We start from the raw sequence: 27101 nt of genomic DNA, 5'->3' as shown, positions 1-27101 counted from the left end.
GAGCGCCACATCATCACAGGAAAATGCCTCCAAGCTGCTTTTGTGCAGCCCAAAGCAACTCAACCATTTTCTAAATACAACTCTTGGATTGAGGAATGTTGCAGGACTTGTCTCCATACCTGGCAGCCAGAAATGATGTGTCTCTGTCTTGTCCTGTGGTGTATCCCAGCCCATGGAAAGAGCAGGAACTGGACAGAAGGACCCTGCTCAACAGGCTCTGTAACACCAGCGTGCACTGTGCAGTCTGCACTCTGCCAGGCACACACAAAACTCATCTGGGAAAAGCAGAATTGCATGAAGAAGTGTGTTTCACGTGCAACTAATTTTGTGGGAAATACAGCTGCTTGACTTGAAATTTAGTCTCCAAACCTCAAAGATTTACTATAGATGCTCACCACAACGGGACAGGGTCATCTGGGGGATGCTCAAACCCTGAGAGGGTAAGGGGGTCTCTCTGGCCCAATACCTGAAGCAGCCATCACATGTCATACTAAGTTTGCTGTTAAACTTCTGTTTTGAGATCTTGAAGATTCAAGTGTGTTAAAACAGGACTCAAACTTGAAATTAAAAGGTACTTTTTTATTTTAGTGAGAAATTACTTTGGAACATGCTGAAGGATGTCTGATGATGTTGCAGTATTTAACCTTTTGACACAACTTACTTCCATTTTTAGAACTTTGTGAGAAGATTGATGCACCATATTTCTTTCATTAAAAGAACCTTATAGTTTAGAGTGAGGAAATTACATGAAGGCATTAAGCTACACTTCTCTTGCTTGGTGTATGATTTTAAACCTAGCTTTTAAAGATGGCCACATAACTTTATTTTTGTAAATGTAGTATGAAGATGTCATTTCTGCCTCATTTTGGTCATACCACAGTTCACTAGACAGTTTGCTAGCTGCCATCATTCCTGCACCCAACACATATTCAGCTCTGTTTTAAACATTTCCTGAATTTTTTTTTTCAATCTCCTTTGCACTGCTGCTTTTCAGATTGCAGTATAAAATCCCAGAAGCCCCAACAACACCCAAGCCTCAGTCAGTAAGAAGCAGTGATTGCTGCTTGCTCATTAGAACCCCCACTGAGATGGGGAAATACCCCATTTAGGGGACAGTGATTCTGGGCCTTGTGATGTAGCCATGTGTGGTAAGAAATGCGATACAGAACAAGAAACAGAGCTTAAAATATTAGCTGACTCTTCTGGTGAATCTTCATTCATTGTCCAAAAAGCTAACTGGGGAACCCTAAATATATACTCGTACTTTCATGTGACACAACCTGTTTGGAAGTCTGGCAACACTCATCGCACACTCAGGTGGTGCCAGACAGTCTCAGCAAACACCCTCTGCCTTTAAAGGAACAAAGACTTTCTCATGCATAAGTGTAATTAGTTAGCCTGTATAATTATAGTTCTTTCAAGTCTGAAAAAAACACAGAGAATGTTGTAAAATAAAATGTAATACTTTACTTTTCTGTATCTATTTTATCACTCTGATAAATTATCTACAAATGCATAAAACTTAAGCAACACTGTCCAATGCACTCAGAATGGTCCCAAACTCAATTACAAGTAAAGCACATTAAAGATTTACTGTACAGTAAACAAATGGGTGAAAAACTGTAATTTATTGAAACTCATAACTCAAAAAATATAAGATGCTGTAGTGTACAATATGTTACACAAAGCACCCTAGGGTGCACATTCAAGTCAAGTAATAACTCCATTGCCCCCCAAACCCTGGTACCCCAGTACTTGTTCCATATACAATCATGCACATTTACTCTTCAAGAGGAAGCCCCCAGTATTCTGATGTGTTAAATAGCACCAAAATCAGCATTGTTCATTGAAAAAAAATGGGGAGCTAAATTAACTTGGCCATTACTTTTGACAGATATTATACATTCATGGAATTAAACAGTCAAAACTAACCTAAAAAGTGTGAACTGTAACAATTACTGTTCTAATTTGAAGTTCTCCCCATACAGCAGTAGTGGAGGCTATCTGCTCTAAGCGAGACTACTTATGTACTTCCTACACACAGCTCATCTGCCTTTTTTGTTGGAAATAAATCTATGAGAGGTGTGGAAAACTTGGATCTTTCAAGAACTACGACTGGTCGTAAGTAATGCAGCTGTTTTAAGGCAAGGTCTCCACAGTCTGTTAGGGCCTTGTCCAAGATTGCCCTCAGATTTTCTAAAGAAGGGGCAGATGAAGACTCTGACAGCAAGGGCTGGATCTCTGTTAGCTGCCCAGGGTTATTTGGGGTTATGATTACATTTTCATCACTTACAAAGTTGTTTACTGGTGTATTCCCTTGACTGTCTCCTTCTTTCTGCAATGTTTCATCTACTGGCAACTGCTCAGGAGACTCCCATTCTACTACCTCATCACAATCATCATCATCATCATCATCTTTCCCCTCACATTCCTGAATAAATTTTAAAAATGAAGACTCGAATCCCATTGGTTTATATGTCTTTAAATCAAATGGTTTGGACACAGGAGGCTTTTGAAATTTGTCTTTTGTAGCACAAAGTACATTTCTTTTTGCATTCTGATTAACTGCACTACGTTGACATTCCTCTGGGTCTTTCTCTCTTGGCAAATCTAATTGTAAACTGGAGAAAGAAGAGCTATTCTCTCTTTCACTACTTTCAGAAAGATCTTCAGTTTTACACACAGTTGTCTCCCCGGTGTTAGGCTCTTCAAAACAAGTGTTCTTTGAACTGTGGTTATATTTTAAAGTGCCTGCATACACAAAGGCACTGGCATCACAATTCACACTACTCGGTGAACATTGCTTTTGGTCTTCATTACTCACATCTGGAGGATCACATGCAGGCTTTGGAACAAGGGGTTTGTCACTTTCCTGCACAGGCTCAGAATCAGCCGATTTATCCTCATTCATTTCTACACCTTTTTTACCCAAGCCTGAAGCTGTGCCAGAGCAGGACTGCTTTTCAGTCATGATGCCACATTTCACACAAAGAACGAGTTTCTGCAGGCGCTGCTCGATGTACATGTTGGTCATCTGGTGTGTGCGTTTGTAGTGCCTCACGATGCTGCTTTCCAGTTTGACAACAGACAGGCAGCCCTGCACCATGCAGGGGTACTGGGTCTGGTTAGACTTCTCTTTGCACATTTGTAAGGCTTCCTCTTTTGTTTTGAAATTAAGCGAATGCTTTTCCCTGCTTCTACTAATTCTTTTTGCTTTTTCTTTTAATTGCTTCCCATTCTGCTTGCTTGTGCTAAAGGTGTCTTTCAAACAATTTTGCTCATTTTTATCTTCATCATCATCATCCTCTTTCCGATTTCCAAAGAGACTATCATAATATTCATTGTGTCTGAAATATACATGTTGAGAATAGTTACTGTAATTTGTGAAAATTCGATTGCAGCCATTAAGGTCACAATGGATTTCAAAATCTTTGTTTAATTTTTCTTCATTGGCATGTTCTTCTATTAGGTGCTGTTTAAGCTTATTAAAAGTATAAAACACAGCATGGCAGTGCGCTTGGTTACAAGCAAATCTGGCAGACTCAGCTTCAGATATTAGTTTTTGATCCTCTAAGATTTCATTATGGAAGTCACTGCAATGTCTAGCAAGAGCTTTAGAACACAGAAAACGCTTACCACACTCTTTGTGTTTGCATGCAAATATTTTTTTACATTTGACAAGTTCCCTTTTTGTTCTTGCTTTGTCTTTTTCTAAGCAGAGCTGTTCCTTATTATACTGGTGAACAGTCCTGTAATGGCGAATCAAACCTTTCTGGTTTGTGAACGCCGAGTTGCAGCTTTTATGTATACAATGAAATGGTTTGTGGTACTTATGCAGTATGTAACATAAGTTTCCTTTAGCAACTGTTCTTTTGCTTCCTCTTCCCTGTCTTGCTTCCAGTTCTTCCCTATGACTGTCCAGAGAAGTTATGTTAGATGTTTTTCTTGTTACATCATTGTCTGTCTCTTCATTGGACTCCAAATCAGTCTCAGAAGAGCAGTCTTCCTTTTTTGGGTGACACAGCTGTTCAGAGTCCGAATGTCCAGAGAACCCAACACTGTTTGCACAGGCAGGCACTGGAGCAGAGCTGTTCTTATGCATGTCCTCTGTACATAAACCTACATGATCAAATTTTTCACTAGGACACGCCTTGTGAGCCACCATCTGACAGCCAATTTGATGTTTGTTTCTATAGTGAATTCGAAGATGTGTTTTTCTTGTGAATGATCTTTGGCAAATATGACACTTAAATGGTGAATACCGATGCTGGAACATATTTAGCTGAAGAACCACTTCCTTTGAGTAGTTATGCTTTTTAACATAATGCATTAAGAGAGCTTCTCTGGTTACAAACTCACACGTACATCCGTGACATTCACAGAAAAATGGTTTAGCCGCCAGTTGAGTAAGGTACTGACTGGGTAAATTATCTTCTTGCTCTTGAAGGTGAAATTTTGAGGTAGTTTCATCAACTGACTCAGGGCACTTGGCATCCCTAGATGAATAGCCCAGAAAAGATTTCTGTCTTGAAGAGTTCTGAATGTTAGCGTTTTTTAAGCTTAGATGTTTCAAGCCTAACATTAGTTCCAACATGTTATCTTCAATATCTAGTTCTTTAGAGCTGTCATAAAAGGATGTTTCTGGGGAAGAAGGACAAGTTTCTTCTCTCAGGTCACTGCTTCCTTTAGGATCTACAGCACAGTACACACTTTCTGGAGAGTCAGCATTTGTATCAGAATTATGACCCAACTCTGGACTCATATCTGTAGGGGATTTACTGTCCTGAGCATCACTCAACAGATCAAAAAAGTATTTAGTTTTCATTTCTATATTTCTTTTACCTTTAAAGTTGTATGGATGGGCCCTTCGAAGGTGTTTTTGCATACTTCTGGAATTTTTGTGGGTGGAACAGCAGCCTTCAAAACCACAGGAAAGACTTTTTTCATCAAAGCAAACTGCCACATTGGAACACTGTTGTTTCATATTTGCTGGATGGAAGACTCCTTCCTGGGACATGACAAAACCTGGAACTGACTGGTTGTGAGGCACTGTTCCAAGCAGCTGTGGAGAAGCCTGACCTTGGCTTGCTGCAGCATCTGCCCTGTGCTTCCCACAATGCAGGCTGCAATTACTTTCACTGTTGAGATCTTCACTGTCAGAGAGAGATTCTTCCTTCACCTGTGAAATTTCATGAGAGCCTGAGGGATCTAAGTTATCATTCAGATTGGAATTTTCAGATTGTTCAAGCAGCCGAGACTCTGGAAGATAACTGGATTTTTCTTCTGAAACCAACCCTTCAAGGTTCAGCGTTTGCTTCCCTTCCCCATTTGACACTTTAATATCATGTGCTGCGAGGTGATTCTGAAATTCAGTTTTTGAATAATAAAACTTCTTGCAACCAAAGTAGTTGCAGGTGTACGACGCATCCCTGAAGTGCTGCGCCTCATGATGGTAAAGCTGCCCTAAGTCACTGAAAACAATATTACAGCCATTCAGCTCACATTTATAGCGAAGATCATCGTGTGTTTGTTTGTGGTTGAGCAGCTCGTTGACGGAGCCAAACCTGGCGTAGCAGTCCATGGACACACACATGTAGGGCTGGGGCCCGCAGTGCACGCGCTCGTGCTCCCGCAGGTGGAAGGAGGTCATGAAGTGCCGGCGGCAGAACGCGCACTTCTCCCTCCTGTTCTTCATGTCCAAGTAGTGTTTGGCGTTCTCATCGTTGTTTTGATGTTCAGCTTTCAGATGGACACTTAAGTACTTAAACTGTTTAAATACTCTAGAACAATCTGTCCCAGGACAGGGGTAGATGTCTCTGTCTTGCAGCTGGCAATTTTCAAGTTGGCTGAAGGTGACATATTCCTCTGTGTCATCGTCAAAGGTTTCAGGGAGCTGTGCCTGGTGTGACCTTTCTGGAAACACTGGGGGTGGGCTGCTGGAAGCTGTTGCCTTTTGCGGTGATCTCTCTTTTTTCAGAATTATTTTCTTTTTGGGTCTGTGTGTTCTACTAGGTGGCATTTTAACATGTTCCATTACGTGTGGTACAAAAAATTCCTTTCTCTTGAACTTTTTTGTGCAAACAGGGCACGTATAAATACCATCTTCCATGTGCATCTTAGAATGATGCAGTATTCTGGCCTCTATACACTCCCTTTTGCAGAGCACACAAAAAAACTTGTATTGAAGCCACCGCTGGTATCTTTCTGAAGAACCAATTGGTTTTTTTACTCTTGCTTTTTCCTTAGGGTGGCTCATTGTGTCTTTCCCATCATAATATTTGTGGTCTTTTGTCTCATCATAGTCACTAAAGAAAGTTTCTAACATGTCAGTTTCATTGAGTGACATATGGCAACCTACATCATCCTCCGAATCAGAAGCTACCTTCCCTAATAGTTTAAGACAATGCCGCTTCAAAGTCTTCCAGTCCCAAAATTCAGGATCAAATGGCCAATATGCTTTCAAAGCTAACAGCAATTCACAGCGGAGTGAATTTGGAACCAGTGCATTTTCTTCATCAAATTTTTGGTCTGGCTGCATATAGAGCTCTTCCAATGCATTAAATCCACTCAACGTTGGCTCAAGTAAGAATTCTGTGAGCTGACAGGCTCTTCTAACTTCAAGGTCTTCTGGTAATAGGCAAGCAATTGTTTTGCACACTGATGTCTTCATTTCATCGCTTCCGTTGGACCTGATCTGAAGGGCTCTCACACACAACAACACAGACACAGCAAGTCCTGCTTCCTCTGCCTGTTTAAAGGAAACAGAAGATTTTTATTAGTATGTTTTTAGACATAATCAGGAAGTATGAATAATTAAATAAGCTTTTTTTTCAGTTCAGTAGAATTATTAATAAAACAGTAATTAATGTAATCAGCTCCAGCTGCGTCCAAAGACTCAGGACTGTTACTTACTTCAGATTGTATGACTCTTATCAAGAAAAATAGATGCTGTAGTGTCTTGGCAATGATGCCAAATTGACGACATCTCTCCAAAAAGGAATCTAAGGAAGGATCTATTCTTCTCTGCAGTTTGCTCCAGAAAAGTGTCAGTTCCCTGCAAAGAGTTGAAAGCAGAATGTAAGAACATTGTAGATACACACAATCTGTGCAGTCACAGTGTGTCAGTTCAGAGCTGATGCCAAGAAATATTTAAGTGTTATTCAAGGACAGCGTACACTTCAATTAGGTCCTGATCTCCAAGTGACACTGAAGAGAACTGCTCCTGTGCCCCACTCCAGCATCTGATCAAACCCCAGTGTATCTCCTGATCCTTACAGGGCAAAGACACTGGCACTGGGATTCATCTCACTTAATGCACACATCTATAGCTGCAGACTTCATTTCTAGACAAAAAAAAATAAAAAAAAAAAAACCAGTCCCACACTTCCAGAGTCTTTACCTCTCACATAGAAATTTAAAGTGGGTAAGATGAATCATAATGGAAAGTTGCCACTTCTCTTCCAATAAGCAAGCAGCTGTACAAGGACTGCTAGGTACACTACTAGGACTTCAATTTATACATCTCTACAATGTCAGCATTACCATTAGACAGAAGACTTGATTCTCCAATCTCATCCCCAGGGAAGGTAGCTAGAATTTGAAAAGTCTGTCAGGACAACAGTGGAGGGGGAACTGTGTTATGCATGGACAGGGCAGCACAGTTTGACCCAGAATCTTTCCTCAGAATGACTAAAAACAGTGTAGACATAATGATGTGACACAAATCTGCTAACCTTCTGTAAGCAGGGACATATTTATGTTGCTGGACTGTGCTGCCATTTGGATCTTCAAGTCATCCTGCCTGTCACTTAGGCTAGCCAAGTTTAAAGCTGATGTGTTACAACTGCATGATGTTTTGTGTAGCATTAGCTCAGGTAGGTCTGACCTGGGAGTCAGACTGACATGGAGATGAGAAATCTACAGGTCTGAGTTAGACCTACAGGACCTGAAAATTACATTCAAATGCTAAAGAGTTTCAGTTCAGACTTTATATTGCAAGCAAAAAAATCTACCCACACTTGTTTCCCAACAGTCTGACAACACAAAGTCCAACCCTCTTCTCTTGCACCCTAGGGATACAGCTATTGGAACAAATCATGTCTTCTTGGACAAAAGCAAGCAATATAAGTTACCCTAGAATAATGTTCTAGCCTTGTACCTCTATGGTACCTTGTACTTCTTGTACTCTAGCCTTGTACCTTTTTGGATATAATTCTATTCTAATCCCTAATTTAAAAATTCTATAGTGAAAAACATCCTCTGGAACTTCAATTGTGGTGAACTCTCCCCTCCTGAGTCTTCCAAAAGGTTCATTTCTTTCTACAAGGTATTCTTTGCTCAACAAGACATTTCTGGCCTATTTGTACACATGACTGGACTAGGCTGAACTGTCAATTATCCTGCAGAAACTGAAGTACTGTAAAAACATTTTTTAGTGGCTTTAAAACACGGAGTAAATAATCAATATCACAGGTAAATGAAACCAAATTCCCAACATATTCTTGATTTGTCTGGCCATGTAAAGCTTTATCCAGGTGGGGATTTAAATGGAAGAAAACCACATATTTAGCCATGCTTTGAAAGCCAAAACTACAAAACCTTTTCTGAAAGGCAGAAACCAGCCCCTCTGCTTTGGCTCTGCAAGTTTACTACTGCTGAAACAGAGGTGCAGAAGGTTCTGCATCTCCAGACAGTTAAGAAGGCAGAGTTTTACAGTCACAATCAGGCCAAAATCTAGTACTACAATTCTTGGAGTTACAGAAATTATAAAAATATAAAAAGACTCTTGGAGGGGAAGTGGAGAGAAATTGTTACAGGGTGTTACTTCTGCTCATTCCTAATACTGACATCTCTGTGGAACAGGTCAAAAAAATGCACCAGACTTTCATGGGGTCAAGTATTCCCAAAGGAAGGACAGACTGACAACGTACTTTGTGGAACTACAAAACTAGGGGTTTAACAGCAGCTCTGAGAGCACTGACCCACCACCACTGACAAATCTACTACCCCACAGAAGTATTAGTGTTTATGCCAATAGTGTGAGTGCTATTCAGTTCTAAATTGTTTAAACATTACTTTTGTCAAACTGCTCTATTAGCATAGCAACTTGTGACAAAAGAAGTAATTATCTAGGAAGTGCTTCAGTCTGATGCACTTCTCAAGTACAGGATAAATCCACCTTCTCTACATATTTTTGTACTATATTCACTTAATAGAGTGAATACAGTACAGCCAGTGAGTATAGTATAGCCAGTGAGGAACAGTTAGCAGAAGCAGCTACATATACATACCAAGAGCAATACACATTTGCTGTTTGAAGCTGATGGGTAAGATATGTTGTACAAAGAATAAATGCAGTGTTTTCTTGTCCCTCAGATTCCAGATTACATATTATGTCCAGTACCTCTTTGCAATCCACCTTTGCAATCTTAAGAAAAAGAAAATTAAAAAGAAAATGCACTTTATTCTCAGTAAGCTTACAAAAGAAATGCACATTTACTATACCAGAGTCTCACAAAACACTGCATCTCCCATACCCAGAGATCATGCCACACCTTTCGGTTACAAAACGTTATGAGAAATTCACCTGTTAGTTCTGATCCCTTCTTGATATTAGTTTTATTTGGGACAACCTTCCACTTTGGGCATGCAGGACAACCATCTATTTAAAACTTCCCATTCTGTCTCTCTTACAGGGATTCTTGTGTTACTTTTGAAAATTAGAACCCAGATCCAGAAAGATCAAGAGTTGTGAAAAAGCTGGTCTCTTGTTCTCTTCATCCCTAGGTACTGATTCTGAACAACCACATTTCAAAGCATGATGACAGAAACAGAAGTGTTTAGAGTAGTGTGCTGATTTTGGCTGGGGTAGAGTTAATTTTCTTCCTCGTGGCTGGTATGGGGCTGTGTTTGGGATTTCTGCTGGACACAGTTGATAACACAGAGATGTTTTTGTTACTGCTGAGCAGCACTCACACAGAGCAAAGGAAGCTGGGAGTTCACAGGAGGCTGGAAGGAGACACAGACATGACAGGTGACCCCAGCTGACCAAAGGGATATTCCAGACCATGACAGCATGCTCATTATATACAGTGAGGGGGAGAAGGAGGAAGGGGAGTGTGTTGAGAGATGACATTTGTCTTCTCAAGTCTCCGTTATGCATGGCTGTGCGTTGCTCTCCTGGAGGTGCAGACTCATGGGTAGAATTGAATTAATTCCTGGCTTGGCTTTGCTTCTGTGCACAGCTTTTGCTTCACCTTTTATATCGTCTTTACCTCTACCTACAAGTTCTCTGACTTATACCGTTCCACTTCTGTCCCTGGTACTGCTGTAGGGGAGTTGAGCAATCAGCTATGAAGGGCTTGGGTCTAGCTAGAGTTAAACCACGACAAGGAGACAAATCCCAAGGAAGTTCTGGAATGTCTACTTAAGGTAGAACATGCCTGTGTATCAAACCAGGGTGTCAGCTTGGATATAAACAACAAACAGTAATTATGAAGAGCATTTATTACTAAGACAACACTAGGTTTTAATACATTTTTCCACTGGATCTATTCTGCTTCACAGAACAGACTGTGTTCTAGCAATATGTACTTTAAACAGCTGTTGACATTATAAACATTTCAAACTTTTTGTTCCTCATTAATAACAATGACAGAGAACAAACAACAGGAAGTTAAACTAATTTTTGCAGATATCTCATTCAGCAGGAAGAACAGAAGCAGGGATATTAACCCAGTTTCCCATTTAGGCTTGACACTGGAGTTCATTGAGCAATGCCAGCATTTTCTAGGGTCCACTGCCTTTTGATGTTCAGCTTGAGACCCACAACTCGCAGCAGACATTTCCAGAGCAATTCACAAGCTGCAAGGCCTTGCAGATGTGTCAGTTTTGCATTTGATAAAGTAAAATACAACAGATTTTGGTGGGGGAGAAGGAGGGAGGGAGTTGTCACTGAATCACCCCTGGCAAGAGAGAAACCTCAGAAAATTATTTAGGTGACAGTGCTTTGCTGTCTAAGGGAACAGACATCATTGCTCCCTGCATGCCAGAAATAATAAACCCATAGAGTATCTGTAAATCAAGTGCCACCTCAGCAGGCTGGGGAGAGCTGAGCAGCAAGGCCAATGGCCTCATGACCAATGGCCACACAACAAGATTGTGAAGGTGTTGATCATTGCCTAGGAGACAAAGGGGCTCCTGTAGGTAACAGGACACTGCTGCATGCCATCTCCCCCCAACTTTCCTTGCCAGCAGCACCTTTCTTATGTTGTCATTGGCCTCCAGTACCTACAGCAACACAAATCTTCAGCTTGGGTGGGAAGTCTAAGTCTGACAGCTGGGCAACTCCAGCCTTCTAACAGTATCCTACTGTCTCTCTCCACTCAACTATTCCTCTTCTTTATAGGTAACAATTTCAGTCAGTATATAAGGTAGATTTAAAAAGCTAAAATTTAAATTTAAAGCTAAGTGACATAAACTTCTGTCTTTACTAATTTCTACAATTATACACTGCCATTTCCTCAATATTTATAATACAGCAAATATTCTTAAATAATGCAGAGGCTGTCTGCAGCAGTTTGATAAAGTCAGATCTTCCAAGTCTTGGGTTTTAGAGACACAACTATTGTCAGTGCTTGTAAGTATGGGACATGTTTCCTCCACAGACTGAAGGCAACGTGACAGGCTACCTGTGAGCTACTCAGCCAGACACTACTGACAGAGAGCGTGCTCATCACCAGTTCCATTAAATCAACAATCACTGGACACCACCGCCACAACATTAAAACTTACTTACTAGGGTTTCTGAGGCTACAGAATTATAAAGCTCACGTTTTTAATAGCCATCAGTTATTCCTCAATCAGACCCTGCACTTGTGTTGTGTGCTGGACCAGCAGGAGCATCAGCAGCTCCAGCACAGGCATGGCCCGGCACTGGGAGTGACCTGCAGCTATATCAGAGCTCTCCTCCCATAGAAATGTGATTCTTTTTGGACAAACTCATTTGCATTCAGGGCATTAACTACTGAGTAAGCAACAAGAAAATTGGTTTCAAATCCTGTTTATCTCAAACTTGGTCAATAATTCATCTCATTTCAGATCCTGGGGTTTTTGCTTTTCGTTTGCGAGATCTTTTTTGCTGCGAGATTGAATATTAAAAAAAAAAATCTTACAAACAAGACAAAGTCAAAATGCATATCTTGAAATTATGTAATAATATCAGCCAGTCACTTAAGTGACAAACCAGATACCTACTGAGCTATCTTTACTAAACCTGAAATGCTGACCACCAGTCAGCATGTTATAAACCCAGCTAGAACAATTCAGTGAAAGTTAGGAGACTACAGAATGAACAGTGCTAAGATATTTTAAATTAAAATTGTTAAAAAATGATGCACTCCTCATGTTCTATTAACAAGTATACCAGTTTACTTCTCAAAGTTATTCCAAAGAACATACAACCATGTAAGATTTAACTTTGTTTTTTTAAGACTTAACTTGCCTTTGTTTTCCATGTTACTTTAGTTTGAAGGAAAAGTTGTAACATTACAGGGATACTTTATTTTTTTATGTCATCATAAAAATGTCCTACCACTAACCTAGCCTTCTACCATTTTTTAGTAGGACCCCATGTTGATAGTGTTCTTTATTTGAAAAAGACCTCCAAAAGATGACTGCTTGTTTCACAAATGATTTTTTTATGAATGGGATAAGGGGCATTTATTTAAATTGACTCCCTGAAGAACTTTACTCGCCAACTTTGGCTCAGTCTTTCCCAAAGGAATTCCAAATTAAACAAAACCTACTTTGATAATGAGATGGCTATAGAAACTCCTACATGCCCCAGCAAACACACTGACATTTGACAGAGATAAACAGTTAACATTAAAACACTCAGTATGGCTTTAATTTATCTCGTTGTTGCATTTCAAAATCCTTTTTAACTGTTACATGTGGCTGGCACTGATGTCTTGCAGAGAAAACCATCTTACATCACAGAACATTTGGGCTTCATGCTTTTGCAATAGTTAATTACTGTGTAGGACAACTGCTTTAATTAGCATTTTAATTGGTTCAATAAATTGGCAAAATCAAGCCAAACATTGGAATCCTGACAGTGATCCTTAATTCTACTTTCTACATTCACACAGAGCAGCAGTGAACAAACAACTCTAGAGCTGTATTTCTTGTTCCATGTGTGCCTCAATCAATTCAAGGTACCAGGAGGTACCATAAATGCAAGGGACAACTTTATACACAGTGTGTATGTCCACACACACACACAGAGTTAGACATTCACATAATATACATGTATTTACATACCTCTAGAGAAGTATGCACATACAGATGCATATATACACTTGTGTGTGAATATATATGCTATTACTTATAGATCTAGATAGAAGATGTTTAATTTGTAGGAGCTCAGCAATTTAACTTCCACACCTGACTTAGCCCAATCACATCCAATTCCTGGAAAGGGATGACCACACATTGTCTAATCTTTCAAAAGAATCTTTCAAAATTCCTCTTATGGAACTCTGCTGCAACAGTTTCCCTCTTCAGCTTTAACTCTTACTACTACATAAATAAATTCTAAAATACTTCATAAATAGATATTAAAAAGGGACTATAGGTTACTAACCTCCTTAATGGAGTCTTCATTAGGCAGCATTGAACACACACATGTGATGTAGGCTTGGCGAAAACATGAAGCATTTGCAATTTCTGGAGAATCTGCACACAATTTTGACAGGAAAGTGGCTTGGGGGATGCAGTTTGACTTCATCAAATGCTTTATTCGCATCTGCAGAAAGGAAGGCCCTTCTCGTGTAATCAATTTATTAGCTAGGAAAAGAAAAAATCCTTTGAGAACAGACTAATTTACAGATGACACTTAAATGAAATTGTCTCACTGCATTCACACTCCTTCACAAATTTTTGTAGGAACTGTGTTTCTAGGAAACTCTAGGCATAGTGACAAGTGGCAGCAATGGACTCTCTTCTCCCAAACTCTGCAGGAAGAGAATGCTGAGTCACAGAAAACAGATCCCCACCCCCAGCCAGCCCCTGCCATACCCCCCAAAAAACAGCACCATTAAGATGTATGTCCTTGAGCAATGGCTAAAGGACACTCATCACACCAGACAGATACCAGCTGTTTAACTGAGGTTCAGACTCATCACCTTTCAACTGTGGTTTTATATTGCAAAAATCAAAATATATTTCAAGGCATTCATTACATGCTTTTCAACTGGAAAATTTTCCACACAAGCTGTTAAAACCCCATGTAATGCCAAAATATGTAAAATGAAGTTGAGGGCGACAATATTATCTTTGTGGGACTTTTGAAGATTTGTGTTTAAGACATTTTAGGCTTATGCTCTTAAACAAGCAGATACTACTAATAATTATGAGAATTAATGAACTAATTCAATAGTACAAATGCCACTTCAGATTATTACTGTAAATAGCAAGCAAAACATACTTATTTGGATTAAATACCTCACAGATTTAGTTTTGTTCTCTTCCCAGGTGTTTATCATAGAAACAGAATTCAGTTGGAAGGGACCCATAAGTCCTGCTCCTCAAAGGAATACCTCAAACTGTACAACTAAGAGCATTGGCCAAATGCTCCCTGAACTCTGGCAAGTTTGGTGCTGTGCCCACTTTTCTGGGGAGCTTGTTCCAGTATCCAACCACCCTTGGGGTAAAGAACATTTTCCTCATGTCTAACCTGTGCTTACCCTGACACAGCTTCATTTCATGTCCTCCTGTCCTGCTGCTGGTCACCAGAGACAGGAGACCAGCACTTCCTCCTCACAACCTTCTCGAGGAAGATGCAGACTGATGGGGTCACCCCTGAGTATTATCTTCTCCAGGCTCAACAGGCCAGGAGACCTCAGCTGTTCCTCATAAGGAGGAGCCTCAAAGGCCTCCCCTTACCTTGGTCACAATCCAGTAGCTTGATGTTCTTTCTGCACTGAAGCACCCAAAACTGCTCAGCCCAAAGCAGTACTCAAGGTGAAGCCACCCCAGCACAGAAAAGAGCTGGACAGTCACCTTCCCCTCGACTGGCTGGCAATGCTGTGCCTGATGCACCCCAGGACACAGTTGGCCTCTCTGGCTGCCAGGGCACACTGCTTACTCATATTCAAGTTGCCATCAACCCAAATCCTCCAGATGTCTTTCCACAGGACTGCTCTCCATCTCCTAGTCTGTCCATGTAACCAGGATTACCGTGTCCCAGGTGGAAAATTCATTACTTACTCTTGTTAAAGTTCATATGGCTGGTGACTGCCCAGCTCTCTGCTCTATCTGGATCTCTCTGTAATGCCTCTGCTCTCTAAGGAGACCATAGGTCCTAACACAGTATCATCAGCCAATTTATTTCAAGTACATTAAAATTCCACACTAGTATAATTCATGAAGACATTAAAGAAACTCCACCACTGACTGCTCACCAGCCTGACATAATTTAATTTACTATAAGACTTTGCACCTGATCTATCAGCTCACTCCTCACCCAATCTACTATGGATTTATCAAGCTGTGTCCTGGACATTTAGTCCAGGGGATGCTGTGTGAGACAGCATCAAAAGCTTTGATAAAGTACACATACTTGCCTTGGTTTGACACTGGCCAAATGCCAGGCACCCACAAAAGTCACTCACTTTCACTCCCCTGCTACTGCTGGCCAGAGGAGAGAAAAATTTAATGAAGGCTTCATAACTTGAGATAAGAACCAGGAAAAAACACTCCATGAGCAAAACAAACTCAATGTAGAGGTAAAAGCGAGTTTTATTACTAACAAAAGAGGATAATGAGAAGTAAAATAATCCCTTAAAATCACCTTTTCTTCCCCCAACTCCTCCCTCCTTCCCACTGACAGTGCAGGGAGACAGGGTATGGGGGTTTTGGTCAGTTCATTGCCCAAGGTTTTTCTTCTGCTGCTCAGGGAGAGGAGTTCTTCCCCTGTGTGAGGCTGTGGGGTCCCTCCCACAGGAGACAGTTCTCCATTAACTTCTCCAGCGTGGGTCCAATCTCATGACCAGCAGTCCTGCCAAATCTGCTGCAACCTGAGTCCCTCCCATGGGCAGACAGTCCTGCCAAAACTGCTGCAGGGTGGGTGACCCTTCCACGGGCTGCAGTCCTGCAAGGACAGACTGCTCCAGCCTGGAAGCAGGGACCACCTCTCTCCACTGCATCTCCCACCAGATCACAGACTCCTCCAGGCATCCACCCAGACACCTCTCCCTCGGGCTGTGGGTGGATCTCTGCATCCCCTGTGGGGTTGTGGGTGGCTCTCTGCATCCCCCATGGATCCCCATGGGCTGTGGGTGGATCTCTGCATCCCTTGGGCATCCCCCGTGGATCCTCACAGGCTCTGGGTAATCTCTGCATCCCCCGTGGATCCACACAGGCTGTGGAAAGATCTCTGCATCCCCCATGGATCCCCATGGGCTGTGGGGGGATCTCTGCATCCCTTGGGCATCCCCCATGGATCCTCACAGGCTGTGGGAGGATTTCTGCATCCCCCGTGGATCCCCACGGGCTGTGGGAGGATCTCTACATCCCCCGTGGATCCCCATGGGCTGTGGGAGGATCTCTACATCCCCCAGGAATTCATGGATTACAGGGACACGGCTGTTTCACCATAGTCCTCCCCACAGCCTGCAGAGGAATCTCAGCTCTGGCACCTGGAGCACCTCCTCCCCCTCCTGCTCCACTGACCTTGGTGTTTCCATGTTGTTTCCCTCACATGTTCTCACCTCCTCCTCTTCTCTAGCTGGAATTCAAATTGCCTGCCCTCACATTGTTTTGATTTTCTTCTTAAATCTGTTATCACAGGGGCATTACCAGCATTTCTAATTGGCCCAGTCTTGGCCAGCAGCATGTCCACCTTCAGAGCCATCAGGGACTGGCTCTGCTGGACATGGTGGAAGCTTCCAGCAGCTTCTCACAGAAGCCACCTCCACGGCCCCCCTGCTATGAAAAACCAGGCTGTGCAAAACCAACATGATGAAATCATATGCTTCAAAATATGATGCTGTGGTGCTATTTCCAGCTTAACATAAATATCTTCACAAAGCCTTGATATGAGTCTCCAGATCTGTACATCAAAAGACTCTTGTGAATTAAGAGATGATTCAACACATTCTTACACTACAGGCAGTAATGCATATGAACCAAGGACAAACTAGCTGATGAACTGTACAAGAAATCATGGCAATGCATGAGACATTCTGATAAAACACATACAAGAATGGTGTTCTGCAGCAACTGTAGTCAACCAGTTACCTCTGGTGCCTACAAGAGACTCTGGATTAGTCAAAAAAGAATGCTTGCTTTAGACTAACAACTTAAGAAAATATTTCTATTCAATGGCTCTTTCACTATGTTAGCATCTTATATCATGCAAGAGGGGTAGTTAAGAAACCAACTGTACGTACATTTCTAAAAGAGAGGATTGCACATAACAAGAAAGTTTTCATGCTCTCTGCACTTAAAATATTGCCCAAAAAAGCAACAGTGTGTTCTAACAGACACTACACTAGTTGGCAGAAAACTCACAATGTGCACCTGAACAGAAAACTCATTTCAGGTGCCAGGTACATACCACATACCTGTAGTGAAACTTACTTGTATTCTGCAGGAGTCAGCTTAGTGATCCATTAGAGAATCATTTTAAGATTTAAATCTATGGTAATGGTTTCTGTTTTTCACAGGAAAAACCTCTGAGCATTAAACTCTTGATCCAGCTGACACTTCACATTAAAGGAACTTCAATGAATAAAGCAAAAAGAACTGCCTGACCAAGAGGAAGCCTGCAGTAAGATCTCCAGTTGCTAGGAAACAAGCCTCCTCTCTTCCTTAAAAATTGCATCTGTATGACACTGTGCTTGAATACTCATCGAGGAAAGCTAACAGTGCTTCAGTATGGATATTTGATATAAGAGACTGCTACCACAACAGATGGCCAGGAGATCACTGTTGAGGGAAAACTCCCACAAAGCTGGCTTACCCACTAATCAGATCAGCCACCTCTTCCAAGTGAAACTGCTATTCATGGGCCTAGCAGGAATGATCTGAATGCCACAAGCAATTAAAAGCAATTCTCTAAGTCTCTAATTTCTCCACCTCTTGGCTCAAAGAATACTTTTTTTCAGGTCCATAAGAGGAATAAAGGACATACTGGGGGAAAAAAATACTCTCTTTACCGTCTCTAAGAATTTTTTAGATTCCTCTTGTTTACACAGCTACACATGCACTTGGCAACTGCTTAAATCAAGTTTACTGAAGCGTCAGAGCCAGCTAGTCAAGACATGGCAAGTATTTTAAGACATCCTGCAGTCAGCCAAATTAAACACTTTCAGTTTAACAGTTACAATTTTATCTTCCAGCACAAATGAGAGAAACTTAGCCGGAGGTGGATGCTCTGCCAGGATGCACAAGAGGGTCTCACCTTGCTGCAGTCTTTGAGAGTAGTCAGTAAGCACATGCTGCCCCCACAAGGATGCCAGGTCTGTGTCCTCAGACCAATTCTTTCACACCTAAGGGTGTGTGTAGTGAACTTTGCAAAGGAGGCAAACGACAAACTGAGCTTCTCTGTCATGCAGATGTAAGTGATGATGGTAGGAGCAAAATTCAGAAATGAGTCACTAGTCAGACATCTATCTTAGCACTTAGCTTTACTCTAAAGTGGAAAGTTTCCTCTTTTCCTGAAAAATGAACAAAAACTGAGGAATAGACAGCAAAATGAGAAGTTGTTTTCCCTCAGAGAACCTAATTTTGTACTCAGTCCTAAATCAGTTACATTTCCATACATGTCCATGAACAGACTTTCTTGTTCCTTCTCTTCCTAGATCTCCTGCTGTTATGTGTTCTGTCACAGTGTTCTATCAAACTTTTCAAAACTAAAACAGCTTGCTATAAAAATCAGCACAGACACCCTGCAACCCTTCCCCCTTCCTTTAGCCAGAAGGGCAGTGCAGTTTCCAACTTGACACATCTTAAGAGCTCTCTTAAGCCAGGACCAAAAAGTAACAATAAGAGATTCCTCTCTCACCCAAAACACTTACAGTGAAAAATAATTTAAGTTACACCACAATATTATGAATACAAGCTTTATAAAGCATGGATGGCACTAGAGCATGAAAAGACTCTGTGGTCACTATGATGAACATTCCAGAGAAAACAGCATCTTGGGTGAGCATTTCTGCTGGAAGTCACTATGGAACAGGGCAACAGGACAGGTGCTGATGTGCAGAAAGATATGTTAAGTATGCACAAGTGGCACAGAGGTCTGTGTATTATACAGCAGCAGTGTGTTGCATGGTTATCCCAGCTGTCCTACAAACCAACTCTCATCAAGACAGACACACCAAATTGTTGGCATTCATCTGCTGCACTCAGCAACAAGATGACCCCAACCTCGTTTAGGTTCAGGGTTTGTTAAAACAAAAGTGAGGAGGAAGTCTGGAATCACTATTAAAGCTAATTACCTGAGGCACAGAACTACATGGGATGTCACAACTGTTGAACGGCATCAACTATGGTCCCATCAGGATGCTGGTATTGTATAGTCAGCTAAAAAGCCTAAGTTAAAATGATTTTTTTAAAGCCCTTTCCTCAAGCAAATATTAATGCCCCAACCAACCATCCTCAGCCAGCTGACAGTAAAAATTAGGAACCACCAGCCTAGCACACAGCAGTACAATTTATTAACAGCCACAGAAGCAGCAGACAGAACCCAATACAATGCTGCTATTAAACTTTTGCTGGAACAAATTTAGCAAATCATATTTACATTTTATGTCAGTTCCTCTTCCAGGCCAGTGCATTAAAAAAACAGAATTAAAAGGAAGAACTCTAAACAAGAAAGGCAGGAACCTGACACACCTTCAGGACTGTTCACTCAAGTAAGCATCTGATGATCATTAACATGAACTACCAGTTCACAAAACACAGCTTCAGCTAGGCACACTGAGCTACTCTCATATCTGGCTCACAGCAGCAAAAACTAGGAATGCTTTTCAGGTACTCATCACAAAAACCCAAAATGCATGGAATACAAACTATTCAAAGAAACTAAGCTTCAGATGACTGAAAGAGACACTTTTTGAAGCTGCTGTGGTACTGAAGGTTAAAATGGCAGTTTGACTAAGGCAACTGAAAATCCATTGCACTGGAGCCCCTTCTGCAGCCCCAACTCCCAAGCCTAAAAGCAGAACTGCCATCCTTTCTGGGACCTGCAGGAAATATAGTTTGATTCCTCCTATTTCTATCAAATGGAGCCTGCCAGCATAGAACAGCATACAGATCAAAGAAGTGACACAAATGAAAGGAAGACAAACCTTGTAACTCATCAGTGACTTACAACCTATTACAAAAATTAGTATTTACTTGATATGATTCTGAAGGTAACAAACAATTAAATTAATTTAGTAGACATCTAGAGATAGTTGCTTAATACCAACTCCAACCATCTCCTACACAAGGCCAAGAGACTAATTCCAGCTGCTCAGACAGAGCAAGCAGAAAAACAAACCACAGTTTCCAAGATTGCCACAAATGCAAGACACATGATAGAAGTAATATTTTAGGCAGATATTCAACTTCTCAGAAGTACTCTTTACTTAAAATGTCTAACACTTTACTTGAGAAATGTGCTTTTGCCAGATTTGTCTAATGTAGGGTTACTGAGTCACACTCAGACTGTTTAGGTGTGCCTGTGGAGTATTCCAGACTACCTAAAAATGAACCTGTGCAGAAGAACTCCAATGAATGTCACAGAGCCACAGAATTAACTATATTGGAAAAGACCTTTGAGATCATCAAGTCCAGCCTATGACCTAACACCACCTCATCAACTAAAGCACTCGGTGCCACATCCAGTCTGTTTTTAAACACCTCCAGGACTGTGACTCCACCACCTCCCTGGGCAGACCATCCCAGTCCCCAATCACTCTTTCAGTGAAGAATTTTTTCCCAATGTCCACCCTACACATCCCCTGATGCAGCTTAAGACTGTGACCTCTTGGCCTGTCTCTGCTTGCTTGGGAGAAGAGGCTGACTCCCACCTGACTAGACCCTGCAGGTAGTTGTGGAAACTGAAAAGGTCCCTCCACAGCTTCCTTTTCTCCAGGTTAAACAACCCCAGCTCCATCAGGCACTCCTCCTTCACCAGCCTTGTTGCCCTTCTCTGGACATGTTTGAAGATCACAACGTCCCTCCTGAACTGAGGGTCCAGAACTGGACACAGCACTCAAGGTGCAGCCCTGCACTGCCAAGTACAGGGGCAGAAGGGCAGAAGCACTTCCCTGCTCCTGCTGGCCACACCACTCCTGATCCAGGCCAGGTGCCAGTGGCCTCCTTGGCCACATGGACCCGCTGCTGGCTCATGTCCAGCTGCTGTCCAGCAGCACCCCCAGGTCCCTTTCTGCCTGGCCATGTCCAGCCAGTCTCCAGCCTGTAGTGCTGCAAGGGATTGTTCTGGCCAAAGTGCAGGAGTTTCTCAGAGTGTTTTTGAATGTAATCACCTTCTTTTATAAACTGTTGGTATTGGTATTGTTACTGTCACTGTTCATTTTATCTCATTGCTGTTTACAAGTAAACTGTTCTTATCTCAACTCAGCCCTTGTCTCCCTCTCACCAGAGGGGTGGGGGAAAAGGAAGCAGCTGAGTGAGGCTAAATGTTTCCAGCTGAGTTTAAACCACAACAGTTCAAATGTTTCTCCCATGCTATTAATACCTGACATGAAGGCTAGTGAATCCTGCAGTCCAACTTGGCTGCTCTTTTTTTAGCACAAGGAACAACATATTGTCTCAATAACCATAACATGTTTCTATTTATTTATTAAAAAAACAAACAGACTTCAACTCAAAGAGAGGCTACCCAAAGCCAGAACAAAGGATTCTGCTATGGAAGAAAACCTAACTTAAAATACCTTTTTATTCCCTCCTTAATTTTTAAGACTTGAATTTAAACTCTTCTTCCCTTCTGTGTTATTTTTAACTTTAGACTACCAGAGGTAAACTGCAGTCTAGTGCACTGTTAATGAAATAGATAAAATACCTACTAGTACTTAATAGCACCACTAATGGGAAAAAAACTCAGAGTAAAGAAAGTTACTAGAAGACATTAGACTCTATTACATAAAGTGACACCAACATCTGTTCCTCACCTCTCAGCAGTTTCTGAATTAAGATCTTATTTCCATAGTCTAAACACAAAGCACCCCCCAACCTAAAGTTAATAACACTCCACACTGCCCTTCCACATGAATCTTTTATGCCTCTGAAAAGTATGGACAATACTCAATTCCTCCCTGTGAAGAGTTCAGGAAAACATTTAAAAGCACAGAGTTATGAGAAACAAAGCATCTCAGGAAGAAAAATGTCTGTATTTTTATGATCAAAGAAGAAATATTATTTTTAAAACTGGAGTTTCAAAATATTCAAACTGATGGATGGTACAGTCCAAGCAGAGATGCATTGGTTGTACAATTGGACACATTATTCAAAATGCCAGTGAGACAGTTTCATAATGAATATTATTTAGCAACATACGAATACTACCCCACAGTACAATTTAAAATGCAACTCTTCTGTCTTCAAATCACTGCTTACCCACCAAAACTGCCCCAAGTAATTTCTGAACAACCAAACATCATCTCTAAAATCACACTCTTACCTTCCTCAGTTTCTACTGGTTGCTGGGATAGAATTTTAAGAAGAACTGGATTTTTCCATACCCCTTCCCTTGTGATATCCACCAATATTTGGAGGTTGTTATTCCCAAATTCCAGTAATGCATCATGTGAATCCTATAAAAATGTAAAAAAAAGTCATTAAAAGTCTTAGCTAAAAATTAAGCCAATGTAATTTTACATTATCTATCCTAATATTTCACTACATGCTAATACTTTCACACTATTCCTCTCAGTCATTACTGCTTTGACAAGTTTGCATTGGGATTTTAATAGTCCAATGTTCTTTCACTTTTCTAATCCTACTGAAAAATGTTCCAATTTCAGACCACTGAGTTAACTGAAATGGCTTAATCAAAAAGCTTATTCTACAGTTGTAACTCTTCTGCAATTTTTACAGTTCTCCATGTACATGTGTATATATATATAAAAAAATCAGGAGTATAAAAGACAAAGGATGATTTTGTATCAAAACATATGCTATTTAAAAACTCAGAAGAAAGACTCAATTTTGAAAATTAGTAACACAAGACTCTAGAACTGTACATTTAGTGTTAACACTAAAGATGAGCCAGTCAATTCACTTTGAGAGCCATGAAAGCCATCAGTCACTAGTTGAAGAATACCATGGGATATTTCATCATTAAGATGAAAACATCCTTCGACTGGAAATAAAGATGCAATTTTCTTAGAAACTAATCTATGTCCAATGCATTTACTCTAAGATCCAGGGATTTCTGATCCTAGCAGATTTGATGCTGTGAAGCCTGATCCAGAGACTATCCATGACCAGCAGGCCTCCAGCTGAAGCTCACCCACAAAACCTCAATACATAGCACATTGCTCAGTGACCAGGGCCCTGCTGCTTTGAATTCTGGAAATCTGAGGAGTAAAGGAGGAATTAAAAAAAGACAGACATCACACATGGGAAGAATCTAGAGTCTAACACAGAAAAGAAAGCAACTTGAAACAAATTCCAGGCATTTAATGTCCCTAGTAGAGAAACAGATGTAGGGTGACTTGAACTGAAAAAATTAAATATCATCTTTCAGAATTTCCTAATGCTGACAATTAAAGCAAACTAACTGTAAGCAATTTGTGGCTACACCTTCAGTAAAAATGCTTCTCACAGCAGATGTTAAGTTCAATATGTGGCAATGTCCCCTCCTTCTGCTGAGCTGCGTTTTTAACACTGTGTTGTATTTTTAACACTGTGCTGTATTTTTAACACAATCTTTAACCTCAGGCTTGCTTTTGACAGCCTCTGTTGTACCCTTTAGCTATAGTGGAGAAAGGTTTCTAGTGACTTGAAGAAATCACCAAGAGTAAGAAACCCTGGGGAGCCATGGGCCAGTCAGCATAGCCTGACCCCAAAAAGAACATGGGACAAATTCTCCTGGAAACTACAATCAGTAATCAGACTACATTCTGTGATAAGCTACAGATGACATTAGTCATACTTGGCAAGGCTTTTGACAATCTCTCACAGTATCTTGAAAACCAAATTGTTAAAATAAGGAAAAATGGACAAAACACATGTAAAAAAACAAGCTCAACAGCCAGACTTAAAAGGCTTGTAACATACTGTACAAACCTATTGTAAATGCAGGCGAACCCAATGGGAAGAAATGACAATGTCTGACTCAATTCAGAAGGCTGAATAATTTCTTTATTATAACTATGCTAAAATATATTAATATACTATATAAAGGAAGATAATAAAACTACAAACCTACTTGTTCTATCTCTCTAACTCAACTCGTGACCCTCTCTTGAGAGTCCAGCCCCAGGTGGGTTGGACTGGCCATAAGACTCAAATAATCCTCACCAGAATCCAATCAAGCACTCACCCCAGGTAAACAATTCTTCAAACACATTCCACATGGGAAAAACAAGGAGCAGAAATAGAAATTGTTTTTTCTCTCTGTCTCTCTGTGCACCTCTATGAAAAATCCTGAGAGAGAAATGTGCTGCCACACAAACAAACCCAACTGGCAGCTGCTCTCAGCAGCACTTCTCAGGGTCAACAGCGAGCTGGTATTTTGAACACATTTATTGTCTGAATAACAGGACAAAGCACATTCATTATCTGCCAGCCCACAGGTCATACAGACCCAGGAGTGCAGCTGACACTGCAGGGCAGGCAGCCATTAGGCCATTCAACAGGCTGCAGAACATCACTGACAGGGACTCAGTGAAGTTCAATGCAGGCAAGTGGAAGTGCTGCACATGGTACAAGCCCAAGTATCAGAACAGGTTGGTGACCAGCTGGCTAGGTTCCAGTTTGGCACCACAGGTCTCTAGGGTCTAATTTAAGTGTAGGTCAGCAGTACTGCAAACAAGGCTAGCTATGCTGAACAGTCTCAAACAGAGCATAACCAAGAGGTTCCTGAATTATTCCCATTTGGCACTTTTGAAATCCCACTGCAGTACAACACCTAGTCTGCAACTGTCCCATAGAATTCATTTACCATACTAATGCACATCCAGCAAAGACCACCACGTGCAGAAGAAAGGGTGAAAAGGAAAATCTTAGAGCTGTCTTTATCTTCACTATATTGCCAGAAGGTAGCTGGAGCTGTCTAGTGAGGGAGTCACAGGAAACAAAATTCTCTAAGTGTGTGTGCAGGAAGTGTTTCCATATGTAAAAACTCATTTTGAAAAGACTAATGAAAGTTTGTGCATTTTCCATTTCTTAAAGACAACATGTGGTGGGGCAGGACCCTAAGCAACCTAATTTGAGAAAGCCCTCTTACTCTGAGTGAAGAGGTGGATCAGGTAACTGAGCTTTCTTCAAGCAAACTCATGCCTCTGCCTCAACAGAAACCTGCAGAGATTGAACACACTGAAATTTCATCCTGAACACACTGAAATTCCAAACTATGTCAGAAAGCACACTGAAACTATGTCTGAAAGCACACTTTGTGGAAGTCAGTGCTTCTACCCTATATGAGTATTTTTCCAACTGCAAGAAAAAGATCAAACCAACATCAGAAGCAAGCAAAAAAAAGCACACATTAGGAGCTCTTTCCAAATGCAGAACTATAGTGCAGACTTCCACCTTGCAAGGACCATAAAATTAGAAGTCTCATAGCTGAAAGCAACAATCAAGCAGTTTTGGTAACTTTAACAATCTCATCTTCCTTAGCAGTACAAGAGATTTTCTGTGGATGTTGCTCCAAAGTTAATTTTTGTTTTAGATAATTATTGTAACTGTTCCAACTGTTCCAACTGTTAGACCACGCTACTTCTAAAAATGATTATAAAGGAAGTAAAACTAGTGAGTGAGTAATTGGTAAGACCACCTCAAGAATCAGGTGTTGGTATTGCTAGAGGAGTTGGTGCAAATTGGCAGATGCAAAGATAGCCAAGTAGGATGCTTGCAATAACTGGCTTCTGGTCTTGAGCCTGAAATGCTACTCACAAGGTTAAAAATAATTTTTGAGTGTCACAGCTGGACCCTAAAGATGCAAGGGACTTTACAGGCTCTTTACCAGAGCTCAAACTGCTCTTGGCTAACAGCACTGACAGACTGACACACAAAGGTTTCAGGCTGTATTTAAGCATTTGAGAACATCAGTTAAGCAATCCTTAGGCTCACACAGCTGTTCTTCCTCTCAAGTCTCTGCTTCCACTGAATGCTGGAACAGTGAACAAAGCTCACCACAAAGACCCTCAGGGATGAAGTGGGGTTTTTTGGGTTTGTTTTGCTTTATAAAACTAAAACATGATCAATTCCCCACTTAACACTGAGCTAAATGGCATGCCAATAGAACCAGCCAGGTGAATGACATACAGTGCTTAACACAATGCAACTGCCAAAAGATGCTCAAGTTGTAGCTTCAGGACAGCTTTAAAAACACCACTGGAAAACAACAAACTGATCTAAATTCGCATCCATGAAACACTTAACCACAGCCCAGTTTCTGTAACAGGTACATACTTCCTACAGGAAGTCTATGTATATTATCTTCAGTCTTGAGGATGATTAAGAAAGATGTGCAGGTAGAAGAGATACTGGATTTTACCTAAAAAAATCAATAGAAGCCCATTTTAACAACCTGTGCTTCAGGCCCTTCCCAACTACATGTCATACAGCATTAAGTCTTTTCAACACAACAGGTTGCCAGATCACCCACGATGCACTCTCTTCCCTCACACCAGTGTTACAGCATTAATATCTCTCAGTCTCAAGTATACATCAGGTCAAAGACTAACTCCAAAAAGCCATCAGCATTTAAGAGCCTATGCATTCAAACTTCACCATGAAGACTGAACTCTGTGAGCTTTACACAGCTTTATTCAGCACAGGTGTTATGCCCTACAAAGGGCTGGAATTACCCATCAAAGTACCGAGGAGTTAGAAGCCACAGCCTCAGAAACAGCCAG

The 27101-nt window shown here is 41.1% G+C and overlaps 1 protein-coding gene across 2 annotated transcripts in view; it reads right to left on the bottom strand.

The window, feature by feature from the left end:
- Positions 1-1609: 1609 nt before the first annotated feature.
- RLF (RLF zinc finger) overlaps positions 1610-27101 on the bottom strand; it is a 40036-nt gene continuing 14544 nt past the window's right edge. The window contains exons 4-8 of one of the 2 annotated variants that reach the window (XM_021554894.3): positions 22697-22829; positions 13646-13848; positions 9291-9427; positions 6913-7054; positions 1610-6748 (exon numbers count right to left, since the gene is read on the bottom strand). In XM_021554894.3, coding sequence (XP_021410569.3) covers positions 2024-6748; positions 6913-7054; positions 9291-9427; positions 13646-13848; positions 22697-22829 — 5340 coding nt within the window. In that variant the 3' untranslated portion in view covers positions 1610-2023. Of the gene's footprint in view, positions 6749-6912; positions 7055-9290; positions 9428-13645; positions 13849-22696; positions 22830-27101 lie in introns of those variants that run through there. The other variant, XM_021554895.2, reaches the window with a different exon arrangement.

This window comes from Lonchura striata, chromosome 26 (genome assembly GCF_046129695.1).
Source record: "Lonchura striata isolate bLonStr1 chromosome 26, bLonStr1.mat, whole genome shotgun sequence".
Classification (NCBI taxonomy): Eukaryota; Metazoa; Chordata; class Aves; order Passeriformes; family Estrildidae; genus Lonchura; species Lonchura striata.
Note: the sequence above shows the minus strand (reverse complement) of the source record. Positions and strands in the feature narration are given on the sequence as shown.